Source organism: Hypanus sabinus, chromosome 5, assembly GCF_030144855.1.
Source record: "Hypanus sabinus isolate sHypSab1 chromosome 5, sHypSab1.hap1, whole genome shotgun sequence".
NCBI lineage: Eukaryota > Metazoa > Chordata > Chondrichthyes > Myliobatiformes > Dasyatidae > Hypanus > Hypanus sabinus.
The window spans coordinates 48,589,712-48,606,252 of NC_082710.1; the positions used below are offsets into that span (position 1 = coordinate 48,589,712).

Here is a 16,541-nt window from a genome sequence, read left to right on the forward strand (position 1 = left end):
GTCAGCAGAGTGAACAGCAGTGGACTGAGCACGCAACCCTGGGAGCCCCCGTGCATAGTGTGACGTTGTTAGAGACGCTGCTCCCGATCCGGACTGACTGAATTCTCCCAGTCAGGAAGTCTAGGATCCAGTTGCAGAGGGAGGTGTTCAGGCCCAGTAGGCTCAGCTTTCCAATCAGTTTCTGAGGGATGATTGTGTTGAATGCTGAACTAGTCTATGAACAGCATCCAAACGTATCTGTCTTTTTTGTCCAGGTGGAGGGTGGTGGCAATGGCATTATCTGTTGAGTGGTTGGGACGGTACGTAAACTGCAGGGGGTCCAGTGAGGGGGGGCAGCAGGGTCTTGATATGCCTCTTGACAAGCTTCTCGAAACATTTCATGATGATGGATGTAAGTGCACAGAAAGGTAGTCACTTAGGCAGGACACTGAAGACTTCTTTGGCACGGGGATGATGGTGGCCGCCTTGAAGCACATTGGAACGGTGGTGCTGCTCAGGGAGATGTTGAAGATGTCAGTGGGAACATCTGCTAGCTGGTGTGCACATCCTCTGAGCACTCTACCCGGGATGTTGTCTGGTCCAGCAGCCTTCCGTGGGTTGACCTGCACAGGGTTCTTCTCACATCGGCCACGGTCAGACACAGCACCTGGTCATTTGTAGGAGGGGTGGACTTCCTCGCCGCCATGTCATTTTCCACCTCAAACCGGGTGTAGAAGTTACTCAGCGCATTTGGGAGGGAGGCATCACCTGCACAGTCAGGTGATGTTGTCTTGTAATTGGTGATGTCCTGGATGCACTTCCACTTGCACCACGTGTCACCGCTGTCCTGGAAGTAACTGTGGATTAGCTGGGCATGTGCATGCTTTGCCCCTCTGATGGCTCCGGACAGTTTGGCCCTTGCTGTTGTTAGAGCTGCCTTGTCGCCTGCTCTGAAGGTGGAGTCGTGGGTCCTCAGCAGCGCACGCACCTCTGCAGTCATCCATGGCTTCTGGTTGGCATGTATAGTGATGGTCTTGGACAGAGAAACATCATCAATGCACTTGCTGATGTTGTTGGTCACTGATGCTGTGTACTCCTCTCAGTTGGTAGAGTCGCCATCGGTTGCAGCCTCCCTGAACATGTGCCAGTCAGTGTGCTCAAAGCAGTCTTGAAGAGCAGTGATGGCTCCTGTTGGCCAGGTTTTCACCTGCTTCTGAACTGGTCTGGAGCGCCTGTGGAGTGGTCTGTTTGCCGGGATTAGCATAACAGAGATGTGGTCTGAGTATCCAAGGTGGGGTCAGGGCTCTGCCCAGTACGCGTTGGGGATGTTTGTGTAAACCAGGTCCAATGTGTTTTCCCGCCTCGTTGCAAAGTCCACATACTGATGAAATTTGGGGAGCACTGATTTGAGGTTCGTGTGGTTAAAATCACCGGCAACATCTCCTTATCTGAGGAGAGCTGGGATTCAGTTCTCAAATCGGTTAACTCAACCTCTCTTTGTGCTCACCACTGCCTTTTACAGTTTAAGATTGTTCATAGAGCCCATATGTCTAAATCTCAATTCTACCCTAGCGTTAGTCCGCTCTGTGATAAATGCAAGAGGGGCGTGGCCTCTCTCATCCATATGTACTGGTTCTGTCCTAGCTGGGAGAAATTCTGGAAAGATGTCTTCACTACGTTATCGTGTATTCTGAATCAGCACCTAGAACCAAACCCCTTAATTGCTCTGTTCGGTTTTTGGGGCGAGACAGATTTATGTCTGGGTCCGACCAAATGCCGAATATTATCCTTTGCCTCTCTCCTGGCTAGACGCTTGATCCTCCTCAGATGGAGAGATGTTGCCCCGCCCACTCATGTTCAATGGCTTAACGACATCATGGCCTGTTTGGACCTCGAAAAAATTCATTATTCAGTTCTCAATTCGGATCTAAAGTTCCATAAGGTCTGGGGACCTTTTATCGAGTACTTTCATAACCTTCCTCTTGACTAGGGTTTTTTTTTCTCTTCGGTCCCTTGCTTTCAGCTCCTTTTTTTTTCTGGTAGAAGGCATTATTATCCTCTGTTGCTGAGTGTATCCAGTCTGGGAGTTTGGCTGTCCTGACTTATACTCTCTATATTGTGTTGTGGTTGGTCTGGAGTTGCTGTTGTTTTTTCTTGTGTTGTGGGGCTTGGGGAGGACACTAAGCTTACTTGTCTTTAATTTAGGTGTTTTTTTTTGCTAAATTCTCTTCCTTTGTAACATATTGTTATTGTATGCTTAATTTTGCACTGTTTTAATGTTCCTCATTGGGATTTGGGGGTTTTAATTTGTAAAATGTTTTGAAAAACTAATAAAAAAAATCTAAAAAAAAATCACCGGCGACAATAAACAGACCATCAGGATGTGCGTTCTGCAGTTCGCTAATAGCCCTGTACAGTTCACAGAGCGCCTCCTTAGCATTAGTGCTGGGGGGAATGTAGACACCGAATATAAGGCCAGAGGTGAATTCCCGTGGCAAATAAAATGGTCTGCATTGAACTGCCACAAACTCCACTAACAATGGGCAGTGTCTCAGAGTTCTCACACCATTCCGTGTCGATGTAAACACAGACACCGCCACCACAAACCTTACCGGAGACAGTTGCATCTCTGTCCGAACAAAACAAAGCTACCCTGTCTAGCTGGATGGCAGTGTCCGAAATCCCATCAGTGAGCCGTGTCTCTGTGAAGACAAACGTGGAGCAAACTCTGTACTCCCGTCGAGTATTACGTTGGAGTCGGATGTAGTCCATTTTATTGTCCAGGGAGTGGACATTGGAGAGCAGAATGGACGGGAGAGCCGGCCGGCTAGGGTTTGCTTTGAGCCTGGCACGGACCCCTGCCCGTTTGCCTCGCTTCTGCTTCCTTGCACATCGCTTTCGACGTCTCCATCTCTGGCTCCCAGCATCAGGCAATTCTGAGGAATGTAGGCCCGTTCCCCTCAGCAAGCCGACGTTGCGTAATTCAGCCAGCAGATCTTTGTGGAGGTTTGTTTTTGGGCGACCTCTGTGTTGTAGTAGTATCTGGCGATGGTAGATAGCCGCTCTGTTGTCCACGTGCCCTAATCGAAAATTGTGTATCAAACTATCTAGTGGATTATACAAGAACATACAAAAATTATGGAATGATTCATCTCCAAGATGGATGGTGATTCAACTTATCAAATGTAAAATAGAAAATTAAATTAAAGTAACACCAGGTCTGAAAGGCCGCTGCTGTCATGCTGCGCTGCCTCATTTTTTAACGAAACTGCAAACATTCCTTTCTAATTCATGTTACAGTGTAAGATCTCTTGTTTCTGTTGGATTCAAACACAGTTAAAACTCTACATCAGGACTTTTATGTTTGCTAAGAGTTCAATTTGCTGAAATTCACTCAGTACCCCAAAAGCAATACTGTAGTCAACTGACTCAAACCGAAAACCAATGTGATCATATTCTGTATGCTGAAGCTTCACTACTTTTGGCAGAGATGATCCTTCATCAGAACTGGCCAGCTGCAATGCAATCTGGACAAGATGGTTATCTGAAATTGTTGAATCCACTGTTGGGTCTCAAAGGTCATTATTGTATCTAGTTACACCAAAAGATGTTGCTCTTTGAACTCACATTTGGGCTTTGCTGAAGTACGAAGAGACCAGAGACCACACTCAAAAGCATAAGGGGGGGGGGGGGGGGGAGGGTGGAGTGCTACAGTTACAGACACCTGGAAACACAAGTTCACTGTTGTGGACCGAATGGAAAAGTTCTGCAAAGCAGACGTCCAATCTGCACTTGGTTGTGCCACTGTCAGGGAGACAACACTGTGGGCACTGAATGTAGTTAACTAAGCTAGGTTGCATATTGTCTCAAAGCATTAATTTATCTAGTGGATTATACAAGAAAATACAAAAATTATGGAATGATTCATCTCCAAGATGGATGGTGATCCAGTAAAGGATGAAAACAGATTCTACTGAGGGAAAGATAAACTGTTACAACTGGCTCTCCAATTAGAATTATGGCACTTTCTTTCTGAGAGCATTTGCTTTATAATTCAATACAATGAGCTTCTATTTGTTTAAAATAAAAGTGGTGCAGTCAATATGTGAAAGAAGTTAAGTTCATTTGCTGATCTATTTGTTCTGTACATGAGCCAGGAGGCACCAGAAGTTCTCAGGAAAGAGATGAGCAAATCTCTTCTGTTTGAAAAATTTAAAAATGATTCCATTGTTCTTGAATTGTGTTTTGGTATCAATGACAACAGCAGCATTTATTTATATTGGCTTATTTAATTCAAGGGGGAATGAATAAACTCCAGTACAAGGTTCTAAACAAATAGTATTGATTATTATAATCTTCAGTATGGATATTAGCCAATACACCCACTAAATGAATTATGGCTTTATCTATCAAGTTATAATTACTATGATAAATAACTAAAAGACTTCCACAACTGTGGTTGCCACTGGTTCCGTAATACCCTGTAACACTAAAGTGCAACAAATGAATCGGAGAGATCTCTTGGCAGATTATACAAGTATTCTGAAACACGAGTTTGTTTCATGGAACACAGGCACAGAAATTGTGTGATTTCCACTAAGGCTGAACAGGACAATGGTTGAATTTTTAAGAGAAAAAAATTTTTAAGCCGAAAAATCAGGACATTAAAGCTAGTTCTGATGTTTAGTGAGCACATTCTTTGAAACAATATTTCACGATTAGAATTTGTGAGATTTTTGATAGATAGGAAAAAAGGATTATTGACATTTGATCTTTTCCTGGTGTTGTGACTCATGGTAGTAAAATACAGACCCCTTTCACCATATTTTCCCTTATCAAGGTATTTCCATGGATAAATAGTCTTTATTATTATAACAAAATATATATTACAGTCTCTGAAATCAGCTTATAAATTTCATGCTTTTTCTTTTTCCACATTATTAGTCTCTAATATGTTTCCTTGCTCTTCTATCAGTCATAATCACAGTTTTTAACAGGATCACATGCCAATTTAAATTTTTGCTCCAGCAAATGGCACCCTCTCTTAATTCTACTCCCTACCATTCCAGTTTTGGCTGTAGTCAGATGCACACAAATTTATTCAAACTGCATTCACATTTCCTGTACATCAGTAGATTAGATTCTGCTGATGCATGGTCATTCCAGTATTGCTTGCCAGGGCTTTGAAACCATCCTACAATATAAACATGGAAAAATTGGGAAATGATTCCTCCACACAAATGGGGCAATGAATCATCATCCAGGAGTTACAAGACCAAAGCACAAAAAGAGTGCCATTCCACATCAGCACAATAAGGTTAAAGTAGTAGAAACGAAAAAATTCACTTCAATAATAGAAGCAGGTCTTGGCTGGAACTGTATACTCTTATTTCAACTCCTTATGGAGATGAATTACATGTGAAAGAAATGAAGCCTTTGTTTCAGCCTTTTCCCTTTGACCTCTTGTACACCTAGCCCTCCAAGATTCTGTCCACTTTAAGATTGGCGTTGCCAGGCTGTCAGAAATGGAAGCTGCCAAAACCAACAAATATCATTTGGCAGTTTGAGGGTGGCGGCTGTACTGAACAAGGCCCGTGTAATGAAAGAATTAACCCAAGACATTGAAGCCAAAAGGAAAAAAAATAAACTGTAAGAATAGAGGATTTGTTGCAGAATATTTTTGTTCAGACAGAAAATTCCACACAAACTCAAAACACTGACTCTTTAGCATCAGGCTGGAACACTCCCTTAACAGGTGTTACTTCTGGTAGATTAGTCCAGTAACAAAAGTAAAACAAGTTTGTGTAATTGGAATTAACAAAAATAAATAACTACAATGTGTGATTACTTGCCATTTATGTACCTTTCCCAATGATTAAAATCAAACAAACAGAGGCAAAAAGACAAATGAGGGTCGACACTAAGTAAAACTGTAGTTCTAAACTTTTCGCCAACTCAAGTGCAGAAAATATCTGATGAGGTAGGGAAGAAAGAATTGGAGGAGGAAGCAAACTCTGAGGAACATAGTTTCTTGCATGATGATCACTTCAACTGTATGATTGTGGGAGGCTGTAACAAGAAGATGTTGCCCACCGTTTTAAACTAACACACTATAAATTAAATCACCCACCATAGCTCAAGTTGGAAGTGTAGGTAAACAAAACAAAAAGTTCTAACGTTTGCAAAAGACGCTCACAATTTTTGCAAACACTGCTAAATTTATATATAAAACGTCAGCTCATCGGCTAGCCATACTTACTGTGAACTGTGATGTGGACTGTGAGTAGGAGACTGACCTGTAAGAAAAGAATACAAAATCAAAATGAATACCTAACAAATTAGTGAAAAATTTGTAAAGTAACATAGTCCATAGTATTAAGAACAGCTGAAGGGTAGTTGTCTGAAGAGATTTCCTCCTGGCACGGAATTTTGCTGTCTGACAAGAGCGAGTGACGGCCATGCATCATGAAGACACTTATTCACGGAGAAGTTGTGGATACTTGCATTGTGACTTAAAGTAATTAGAGGCAAAATAGCACATTACTCTCTGTGATATTTGTGAATACAACAAGCAAAATTACATTTCCTCTTTAATCAGAGTGGAAAAATACTCACTGAGACAAAGCAATGTTCACAACAGAAAATATTAAATTGAATATTTAATTAAATATCAAATGACACATGGAAGGAAGATGCTACTAAGAAATGAAAGTTAGGATTTTAAAAAGGGGTTTTATTTAATTTTAGAATTTCTAACCGTAATTGAAATCTGAATAAATGAGACCACTTGTAGAAACAAATTTTTAATTCCATATTGGTTGTTTGACCATCACAATTTTAAAAATGCAAAACATTGGAGGATGTCAGTGGGTCGGGTTGGACAGCATCTGATGGAGATGGGATGGAGGTCACAGTTGACATTTTGGATTGAGACCCTGCACAAGGATAGAGAGTGAAGAGAGAAGATAGCTGTTATGAGGGGGAAAGGGGGAGGATTCCTGTAGGTGATCAATGAATTAAGGAAGGATGAAGGATGAGTGGAATGACACTAAGGCTACAAGTACCTGAATCTGTTAAGTTAGGAGGATGATAATGGGAACTATTAAGGGAGAAATACAGTACAGATGGAACCAGATAGGGGAGGGAATATGGTGGGTGAAGTGGTGAATATGGTGGATAGTAGGAGATGGAACTTTAGAGGACCAGATTGGATACCATAGTGGATTAGTAGATAGAGAGTGGTAAGTGTTAACTAGCTGGTTGACTGAAATGTGTGGAAGGGGATGACAAGATATTGGATCAGAGATGGGCTACATATGTAGATAGTGTAAAACAAAATCAAAGTGCCAAGGAGAAGGTAGAGTCAGCAACAATTGAGTTTATTTTTGTCCTTTTACCTCACACTTATTGTGTTGACCCAGATCCTGATATTATTTAATGAATTGTTAATTAACTAACACTTGTCAAGAATCCAATAAAGATGGCCTGAATGGGAAAATAAAATATATTGACCAAACCAAATTATGACAAATACCTCAAGAAACAGCTCAGTATATTTCTGATGATAAGTTATTGACCAGAAGAGATAACTATGTACCACACTCCACATGAATCATGCAAGTTAGTTTAACACCGCCCCATCCTGGCAAAGTACAGTAAATAAGATGCAAAAGACAAGTGTCTGACCTTTGTACCTGCAATCTACTGATGGCTTTGAAAAACAAAAAGAAATGCTAGACAGCAAAAAACAAAAGCTTATAATGTTGGAGATACTTTGATCAGATTACATTTATGAAAGGGTATCAACCTGATACATTAAGTTTCTTTTTCCTCCACAACTACCGCCTCATCTACTGATTATTTCCAGTAACTTATGTTTTTACTGTTAGTGGCCATGTATCAGGTTCTGTGTACTACATGTAATTTCCTCACAAACAAGAAATTTGGTTTTATTTTGACAAGACTGACATTTTTCAGCATGGACAACATTCTGACAGGCTGCATCACTGTCTGGTGGGGGGGGGGGTGGGCTACAGCACAGGATCAACAGAAGCTACAGAAAGTTCTAAAATTATTCAGCTCCACTGTGGAAACTAGCCTCCGTAATTTCCAAGACGTCCTCAAGGAGCGGTGCTTCAGAAAGGCGAGCTCCATTATCAAGGACCCCTATCATGCCCTCTTCTCATCGTTACCATCAGGAAGGAGGTACAGAAGCCTGAAGGCACAAATTCAGTGATTCAGGAACAGCTTCTTCCCATCTGCCATCCAATTTCTAAATGGACATTGAACCCATGAACACTACCTCACTTTTTTTTATTATTTCTGTTTTTGCACTATTATTTTTAATGTAACTATTTAATATACATGTACTGCAACTCATTCATTTATTTATTTTTTCTATATTATCATGTATTGGATTGTAATGCTGCTGCATATGCTGGTGATATTAAACCTGACTCTAATTCTAAAAAGGGATGTGGTATGTTCTCACTCTACCTAACGAACTAAACCCTAAACACATGAAGCCCAGGGGAAACAAAATCAACCAGGCTTCGATTTTGTTCACCTGAAATCGTTTCTGTGACTGTGGAATGGTGCTGCCTGCTGATTCTCTCCTTACAGTTGATCAATCATCTGTTTCCCAACTTGATGAGAAGTCAACAAGAACAGCTTGTTTATATGCTGCACTAATTTTGGTAATTCCAGACGCAATTTGCAGTCTAGATACCTTCTTCATATCTTTTCAGTAGTCTTGTTTTCAGTCTGTGGAGCTAATCTCCTTTCTGTATAAGAGGATCGGGTTGGCTTTGGGGACAATCAGTTCTAATTCTTGGTCTTGGGTCAGGGCTTATTGGACAGAACCACTAATAAGTATATTGAGAAATTTTTAGTCAGCAGCTAGATTGCAAAAAAATCAGCCACTCCCATTTAGGAGCAACAAGATATCTGGAAAGAAAACAAGCAATTCAACGGAAATCAAAATATCTGCATTGCTTGAAATCTGAGACAAAAACATAAAATGATGGAAACATTCAGTAGGCCAGGCAGCTTCGGAATGTTTCTCTTCTTCTCTGTAGAGAGAGAAACAAAGTTAATGTTTCACATTGCAGATCCTTCACTCTAATTTGCAGTCCTTGGCCTGAAATGTTAATCGTTTCTCTCTCCACAGATACCGCCTGACCTCTTAAGCAATTTATACCACAGTTCCTGACAGGGAGCATAAAATGTTCACACACAAGGTCTATTGTATATGCATATGTAAAAAAAAATCACACACCAAGTTTCACATATAGTACCCCAGTGGCTGTGATGGTTTTATTCCCGTTAGATGCAACACACTGGTAGTAGCCTGTGTCAGTCGTATCCAGATCTTGAATTCGTAGTCGGGAACCATATTCGGTTTTCCTTATTGTGATTCGCCTTGCTTCCTGAAACACGGGTGCATCATTTTTCAGCCATTTGATGTTTGGAAGTGGATTCCCGGCAACCTTGCAGTGCAAGGTTGCTGTCTGGCCTTGTACTATTGTGATATTATTCACAGGGGCCAGGAAGGTCAGAAAATAACCTGGAAAACAAAAGTAAAGCAATTAGTTCAAAAGTCTCAAGCTGCATAAGGAGATGTTTCAAATTTCACAGCACCTAATCAATTTTAACTTAATTCTATAAAAGCCGCAGAATACAGTTAGCTGGCTATTAACATTAGGTCACAAGGGAAGAAACTAGACAAACATGTGCAAAAATTCCACATTAAGTTGACAGGGAATTTTATCTATATAGCATTGAGAAATGAAAGACAAAGCTATTAGTGATAGATTACAACAAAACAAAAGATCCCTCTCTGGGAGACTATACAACAAACTTCATGATCAGACTGCATTTCACGACTGGACAGATATCATTAAAAACTAAATTATTATAGTACTTTCACTCTTATATGTTCAATACAAGTCTAAAAGTCAACAACACTAGAGACTGGCTGAAGTTTTGGATCATTACACGTTATTCCTACTGATACCCCAATATGTTTTTGATACACATTTCAAGACATTACACACATGATGGCATTGGACTTCCTGTCTGCAAAACCATAAACTCAAAAGAAGATTTTAAGCTCTATTCAATATAGAACGGGTGCAGAGGAGATTTACAAGGATGTTGCCTGGATTGGGGAGCATGCCTTATGAAAACAGTTTGAGTGAACTGGGCCTGTTCTCCTTGGAGCGACGGAGGATAAGAGGTGACCTGATAGAGGTGCATAAGATGATAAAAGGCATTGGTTGTGTGAATAGTCAGAGGCTTTTTCCCAGGGCTGAAATGGCTGCCACAAGAGGGCACAGGTTTAAAGAGCTTGGAACAGAGGAGATGCCAGGGGTAGGTGTTTTTTTTACACACAGAGAGTCATGAGTGCATGGAATGGGCTGCCAGCAAAGGTGGTAGAGGTGGATACGATAGGGTCTTTTAAGAGACTTTTGGATAGGTATATGGAGCTTAGAAAAATAGATGGCTATGGTTAACACTAGTAATTTCTAAGGTAGGGACACGTTCGGCACAACTTTGTGGGCCAAAGGGCCTGTATTGCGCTGTAGGTTTTCTATGTTTCTACAGATTTCCCACATCAGTGGTGAGGATCAAGAAAGAATTGACAAAGGAGTCAGAGGAGTGTTTACAGGACAGCTTTGAGTCAGTAGACTGGACAGTATTCAGGAATTCATCTTCAAGTCTGAATAAATATGGCATGGTTGTCACTGACCATTAAATCCCGTGTGGATGAGTGTGTTTACGACAACATACTATAATACCCAAATCAAAAGCCATGGATGAACTCGGAGATAAGCGGTCTGCTGAGGGCTAGATCTGAGGTACTGTTGCCTGATGATTCAGGACTGTACAAGAAGCCCAGGTACAATTTACAGAGGGATAGCTCAAGAACAAGAGAATAATTCTGACTGAGGTTAGAGGCAGAATCAGATGCACGTTAACTCAGGCAGGGGTTTGCAGGCCATTACTTCCTACAAAATGAAATCCAACATCACGAATAGCAGTCAATGCCTTTTATACACACTTCAAAAGGGAGAATAAAACTACAGCCTTGAGGATAGCTGCAGCATCAGGTGACCCTGTGGTCTCTGTTTCAGAGGCCAATGTCAAAATGTCTTTCAAGAGGGTGAACCCTCACAAGGCAACAGGCCCCAATGGTGTACCTGGTAGGCTTTGCAAACCTGTGCCAACCAACTGGTGGGGGTGTTCAGTGACATTTTCAACCTCTCATTGCTACAGTTGGAAGTTTCCACCTGCTTCAAAAAGGCAAAATCATAGTAGTGCCCAAGAAGAGCAGGGTGAGCTGCCTGAATGACTTGTTCAGTAGCATTCACATTTATGGCGATGAGGTGCTTTCGGAGGTTGGTTATGGCTAGAACCAACTCCTGCGCGAGCAAGGATCTGGATCCCCAGTCTACAATAGGCCTACAGCAATGCGATCTCATTGGCTCTTAACCCAGCCTTGCATCACCTGGGCAATACTAATATCTATGTCAGGCTGAAGTTTACTGACTACAGATCGGCGTTCAACACTATCATTCCTACAGTTAGGATCAAAAAAGCTCCAGAAGCTGGGCCTCTGTACCTCCCTCTGCAACTGGATCCTCGACTTCCTCACTGGCCTGGGCGGATTGGAAATAACGTCTCCACCTCGCTGATAATCAACAGCAGCACACCTCAAGGATGTGTGCTTAGCTCACTGCTCTACTCTCTCTACACCCATTGACTGGTGAGGCACAGCTCAAATGCCATCTATAATTTTGTTGATGACATTACCTTTGTTGGCAGAATTTCAGATGGTGACAAGGAGGAAAACAGGAGCAAACTCAATCAGCTGTTTGAACGGTGTCACAGCAACAACCTTGCACAGTGAGAGCAAAGAATCAATTGTGGATCAGATGCCTCAAAAAGGTGGCATCCATCATTAAGAATCCCACCCAGGACATGCCCTCCTCTCATTGCTACCAACAGGGAGGTGGCACAAGGAGCCCAAATGCACACACTCAATGTTTCAGGAATAGCATCTTCCCCACTGCCATCAGATTTATGAATGGAGAGTGAACCCATGAACACCACTTCACTTCTTTCCTCTTTTTGCACTACTTATTTAACTTAAAAATATCCTTACTGTATTTAGTTTTTATTATGTATTGCAATGTACTGCTGCTGGACAACAAATTTCATAACATACTCTTAAGCCTGTAATATTAACCGGATACAGATTCTGATCAACAGGTACATAAAGGGAAGATTATATTGTATCCACCTACTCTTCAATGAACCAGCTTACTTCCTTGTCTAGTTTCTACGGCATTCTTTAGCTGCCAATTCCCACCTGAATGATGAGTCCCTCCTCCCTGTCAAGGAGGAGATACTTCAGCAAACGTAGTTAAAACACAGCTTATTTTATTTTTAATGACACATTTAAATTTGGACAAATAGTTCTTTAAAAAAAAAACTTTCAGATTTATAAAAGATTTCCAAATTACTAAAGATTTACCAACTACAAAGAATTTCCAAACACAGGTACACTTCTAATGAACTAAAAGAACATACAACAAACTGCATATGAATGAGTAGTCACATAAACCTGAGGAATCAATTCTAGTTCTCTCTGTCTTCATCTTTCTGTCATTGTTCCCATCATTCCTAACAATCCCCAATGCTTCCTAATATTTGTACAGTTTTCTACTAGATGATGTCATCATCAGGTGATGTTTCCCAGATTCCTTTGCTGGGACAAAGTCATTGATACAGTTGGCCTAAGAGCTTCTGAAGACAATGGTGTAAAAAACTTGGCTGAAGTTACCTGATTTAATGCAGGCCAATTAACATAGCCCCGTTGTCTTACATTTAGCTAATGCAGACAAGAGGACACATGATCACTTCACTTTGCAAATCACATACCTTAGTAGCTAGCCCAGATGTCCTTTTAGCTTTAGACAGATTACAGCTTGCAACTTACATTAAGAACTGAATACTGATTCTTCTTTACAACAAGTAGTTGAGCAGGGAATATTTATTAGAATTTTAACTTTGTTACAAACAACTCTGATCCTTTGGAAAGTTCATGCTGCTGTACTAGAAAGCTGAGGTTAGTAACAAGCCTCTCAGGCCCAGGAAAGTGAATATCCATCACACATATTATTAATATTTCACAGTGAACTTAACGTTTGAAGAGAGACAGGAAACCACAGCCACAATGCTTAACTATGGGGATGTTGAACAAGCAGGTAATGGATGAGTTTACTGTAACTTAAATTACAGCTTTTAGCCCAGATGGAGGGCAATTCTGACAAACAGAGATTGTGATATTTGGCAGCTGGAAGAAGGAGCATCACTAAAGGAATACAGATATGCAGGACAGACCTATGGAACCTTATCTGATAAATAGCAGAATGTTTGATAGCATCTTTTGTTCACGACCTGGCTTGCTCTACTGTTCACACTGCAATGTGCCAGGGCACAGTGATTGCGTCAACCTTGCTCACCTTAAACTGCACACAAGGACACAGCAATCAGAGTGGCATGGATGTCCCACTACCTGACACTGAATTCAAAGAGCTCAAGCTTCCCAGTCGGACAACAGCGGTGATATTTTAAATTTTGAGTGTTGTAAACCAGAAAAAAAAAATCACTATGTTTATTATGTATTTTAAACACTTTAATTTATCCTAAAATGAAGAGTATAAAATATACACAGGAACAAGATAGATGTAATTTATTTTTATAACCATTTTTAAGCCATTTAAAAAAAAAAATCGAAATAATTTCTAGCCCAGGTCAGCTTACAATCTCTACTTACCGAAAAGCCACAATAAATGATTGTGCAAGGTGACCCAACAGTAAATTATTTTCATTTAAGCTACATCGCAATAGTTAATTGCAAGTCTGTGGACAAGTGCAATGAACAGCAGGTGCTACCTGGGCAGTGCAGAAATCAAACTAAGGCCCATCACCTAACTGGAGAACATGAGCAGAGATTGATGCTTTCCACATTTAATTAATAAGGACAATTTTCTTTCTCAGATGCAGCACTTGCAATCTATTCCCCACATGTGTTTTATTCCTAAGCTATGATGGCTGGTTGCCTTGATTAGATCTCTGGGCGTAACAGCCAAATCAGAATTTAATCAATGCACATTGCAAAGAAGATTCAATCTCATTCTACTTTCAACAAATTCCTAAGTGATATAAAAAACACTTGGTTAAGAATGTGGGCTTATTGATGCTTTGGGATGCACTCAAACGTGTTTTTTTTTCAGAAATTGAGTAACCTAGATGCATTAAAGAAAAGAACAATCTAGCAACACATTGAGATCAACTGGCAAACAGGTTTCCAGGCTCAGAGAACAGCCAACAAAACAGGCTCAGTAGTGATCCAAAAAGCTTAAGGACCAAACCGAATTGTTGAGATCATTTGTCTGGTTGTGGTTTTGAGGCATTCCGTCCGTCATACTTACACATGGTATGAGCTGCTGCAGCCTCTTGTGGAAACTGTCTGATTGCTTGCCAATTAACACAGTTTATCACCTGCCAGTTAGCCACTTTATTAGCCTGGACAATTGTTTGCCATCAGTTGAACGAGGATCAACCTTGATTAACAAGGAAATGTTATGAACTTCTTTACAGATTCAACGACGATTCTGCAAAGAAAATAATTCAGGCAAGTTAATTAAGATTGATCCTTTATAAAGCTATTTTGATCAATCAAAACATGAAGATAGTTATGCTGCCTATAATTACAGACACCAATATTTTCCAGGAGAATATTGTTACAACATTTACTCATGAGGCTCTCTTCCTCTCAGAAGAACATAATCAGAAAAGATATACAACACGCACAAAATGCTGGTGGAACAGCATGCCAGGCAGCATCTATAGATCCTGACGAAGGGTCTCGGCCCGAAATGTCGACAATGCTTCTCCCAATAGACGCTGCCTGGCCTGCTGCGTTCCACCAGCATTTTGTGTGTGTTGCTTGAGTTTCCAGTATTCGCAGATTTCCTTGTGTTTGCTTTTCAGAAAAGACATGCTGTCTGTGGAGTTAAGAAGAAGAGCAAATCCCATTGTGTTTCAATGACAAAGTTCCCCATCTTAGTGTGGAAGAAGAAAAAAAGGCGGGCGGGAAGGGCACGATTATGTTGATGGATATATAAGAGTGAATGTGTTATAGGGAAATATATGGAGGAAAGGGATCAAAGAGCCAGCAGAGACTCAATGGGCCAAATGGCTTCCTTAAGTCTTGTAAATATATAAAAATTGAGAGATTGTAAGTGAACAATATTCCAGTTGTGGCCTTGTGAAAGTCCTGTATGGCTGTATCAAAACAACACTAGTGCTTTAGTGCCTTTGTCTTTAATCATTATCACTTGGATGATCTCTCCCTCAACTCCCCCACCCCACCAAGACAATAAAATCTGGAAATGTCTCAAAATTATGGTAAGGAACCACCTCTATAAATTTTTAATGATGGATCCTCTTTCTGTCACTACATCTGACAAAATAATTCTAGATTTCAAGCAAAACCAGGACATAATCTACTGAATTCCTCCGGGCCTAACTACTCAATTGCCTTTGTATGGAGTTATCTTCAGCGATCCTTACCAGAAAATTATAATGAGAATTATCCGGCATTATCTGTGACCAGCATGCACAGCATCTTGAAAGTGCTCGAGGGCAGGTTTACTAATATCCCTTTTCCGTCATTAGCAGCAGTATGGTAACTGGATTGTTTACATTTTCCCTTTGGTCAGCATCACCCAAGGCATAAAGCTTCAACGTGTTATTCTTTAACTCGGAGTTAGCATGAGAACTATAAAGTCCTTTTTTTTTGCAGGAGAGGAGGGATTACGCAGAATGATCTTTAGAAAGTACAGCACTGTTATTAAGTAGGTCTTGAAAGTGATATTTAGACAACTTCCCCTGTAATTTATAATAAGGTCACAGACAGGATCAGGCAATTAAACAAGTTACTGAATTTTCAATGGACATCTGTCATACACAATGAGCGAGGTTCTGCAAATAAATACACCCAGTACACCGTAAAGGCAGGGAACAAAATTGTGTGCTGATTCTGATAGTATCTTCCAAGATTTACTTTAGTAGCCTTACAATCAGCACTCATTAATTGGCTAATAAATCTGGTAGCACAAACATGACGTAACTGGTGTTCATTGGCAATGGATGTTGAGAATGGAGTGCTATAATTGACATAATCCGGGGGAACCTAGCACCTTCCAACAGAAAATCTGACCAGCTATCTGCACACTCATGGAAAGTTAACCTATGGGCCATGAGATGTGTTGATCTTCATCAAACAGTATTCTCTGAGATGATTTACCAAAAGGAACAGGAGCTTACTGTGAAGTTATTATAAGAAAATAATCCAGTGTTACCTGATAAATAACCTATGCAGATATTTTTTTAATTAGTTTTTTTATACATTTTACAAATTAAAAAACCCCAAATCACAATGAGGAACATTAATACAGTGCAAAATTAAGCATACAATGACAATATGA

General features: G+C 40.6%; 1 protein-coding gene across 11 annotated transcripts in view; it reads right to left on the bottom strand.

Moving 5' to 3' along the window:
• ror2 (receptor tyrosine kinase-like orphan receptor 2) overlaps window positions 1-16,541 on the bottom strand; it is a 280,728-nt gene that overhangs the window by 26,147 nt on the left and 238,040 nt on the right. For all 11 annotated transcript variants that reach the window (XM_059969920.1, XM_059969918.1, XM_059969924.1 and 8 more), the window contains 2 exons: window positions 9,257-9,544; window positions 6,239-6,275 (listed from right to left, as the gene is read on the bottom strand). In XM_059969920.1, coding sequence (XP_059825903.1) covers window positions 6,239-6,275; window positions 9,257-9,544 — 325 coding nt within the window. The remainder of the gene's footprint in view (window positions 1-6,238; window positions 6,276-9,256; window positions 9,545-16,541) is intronic.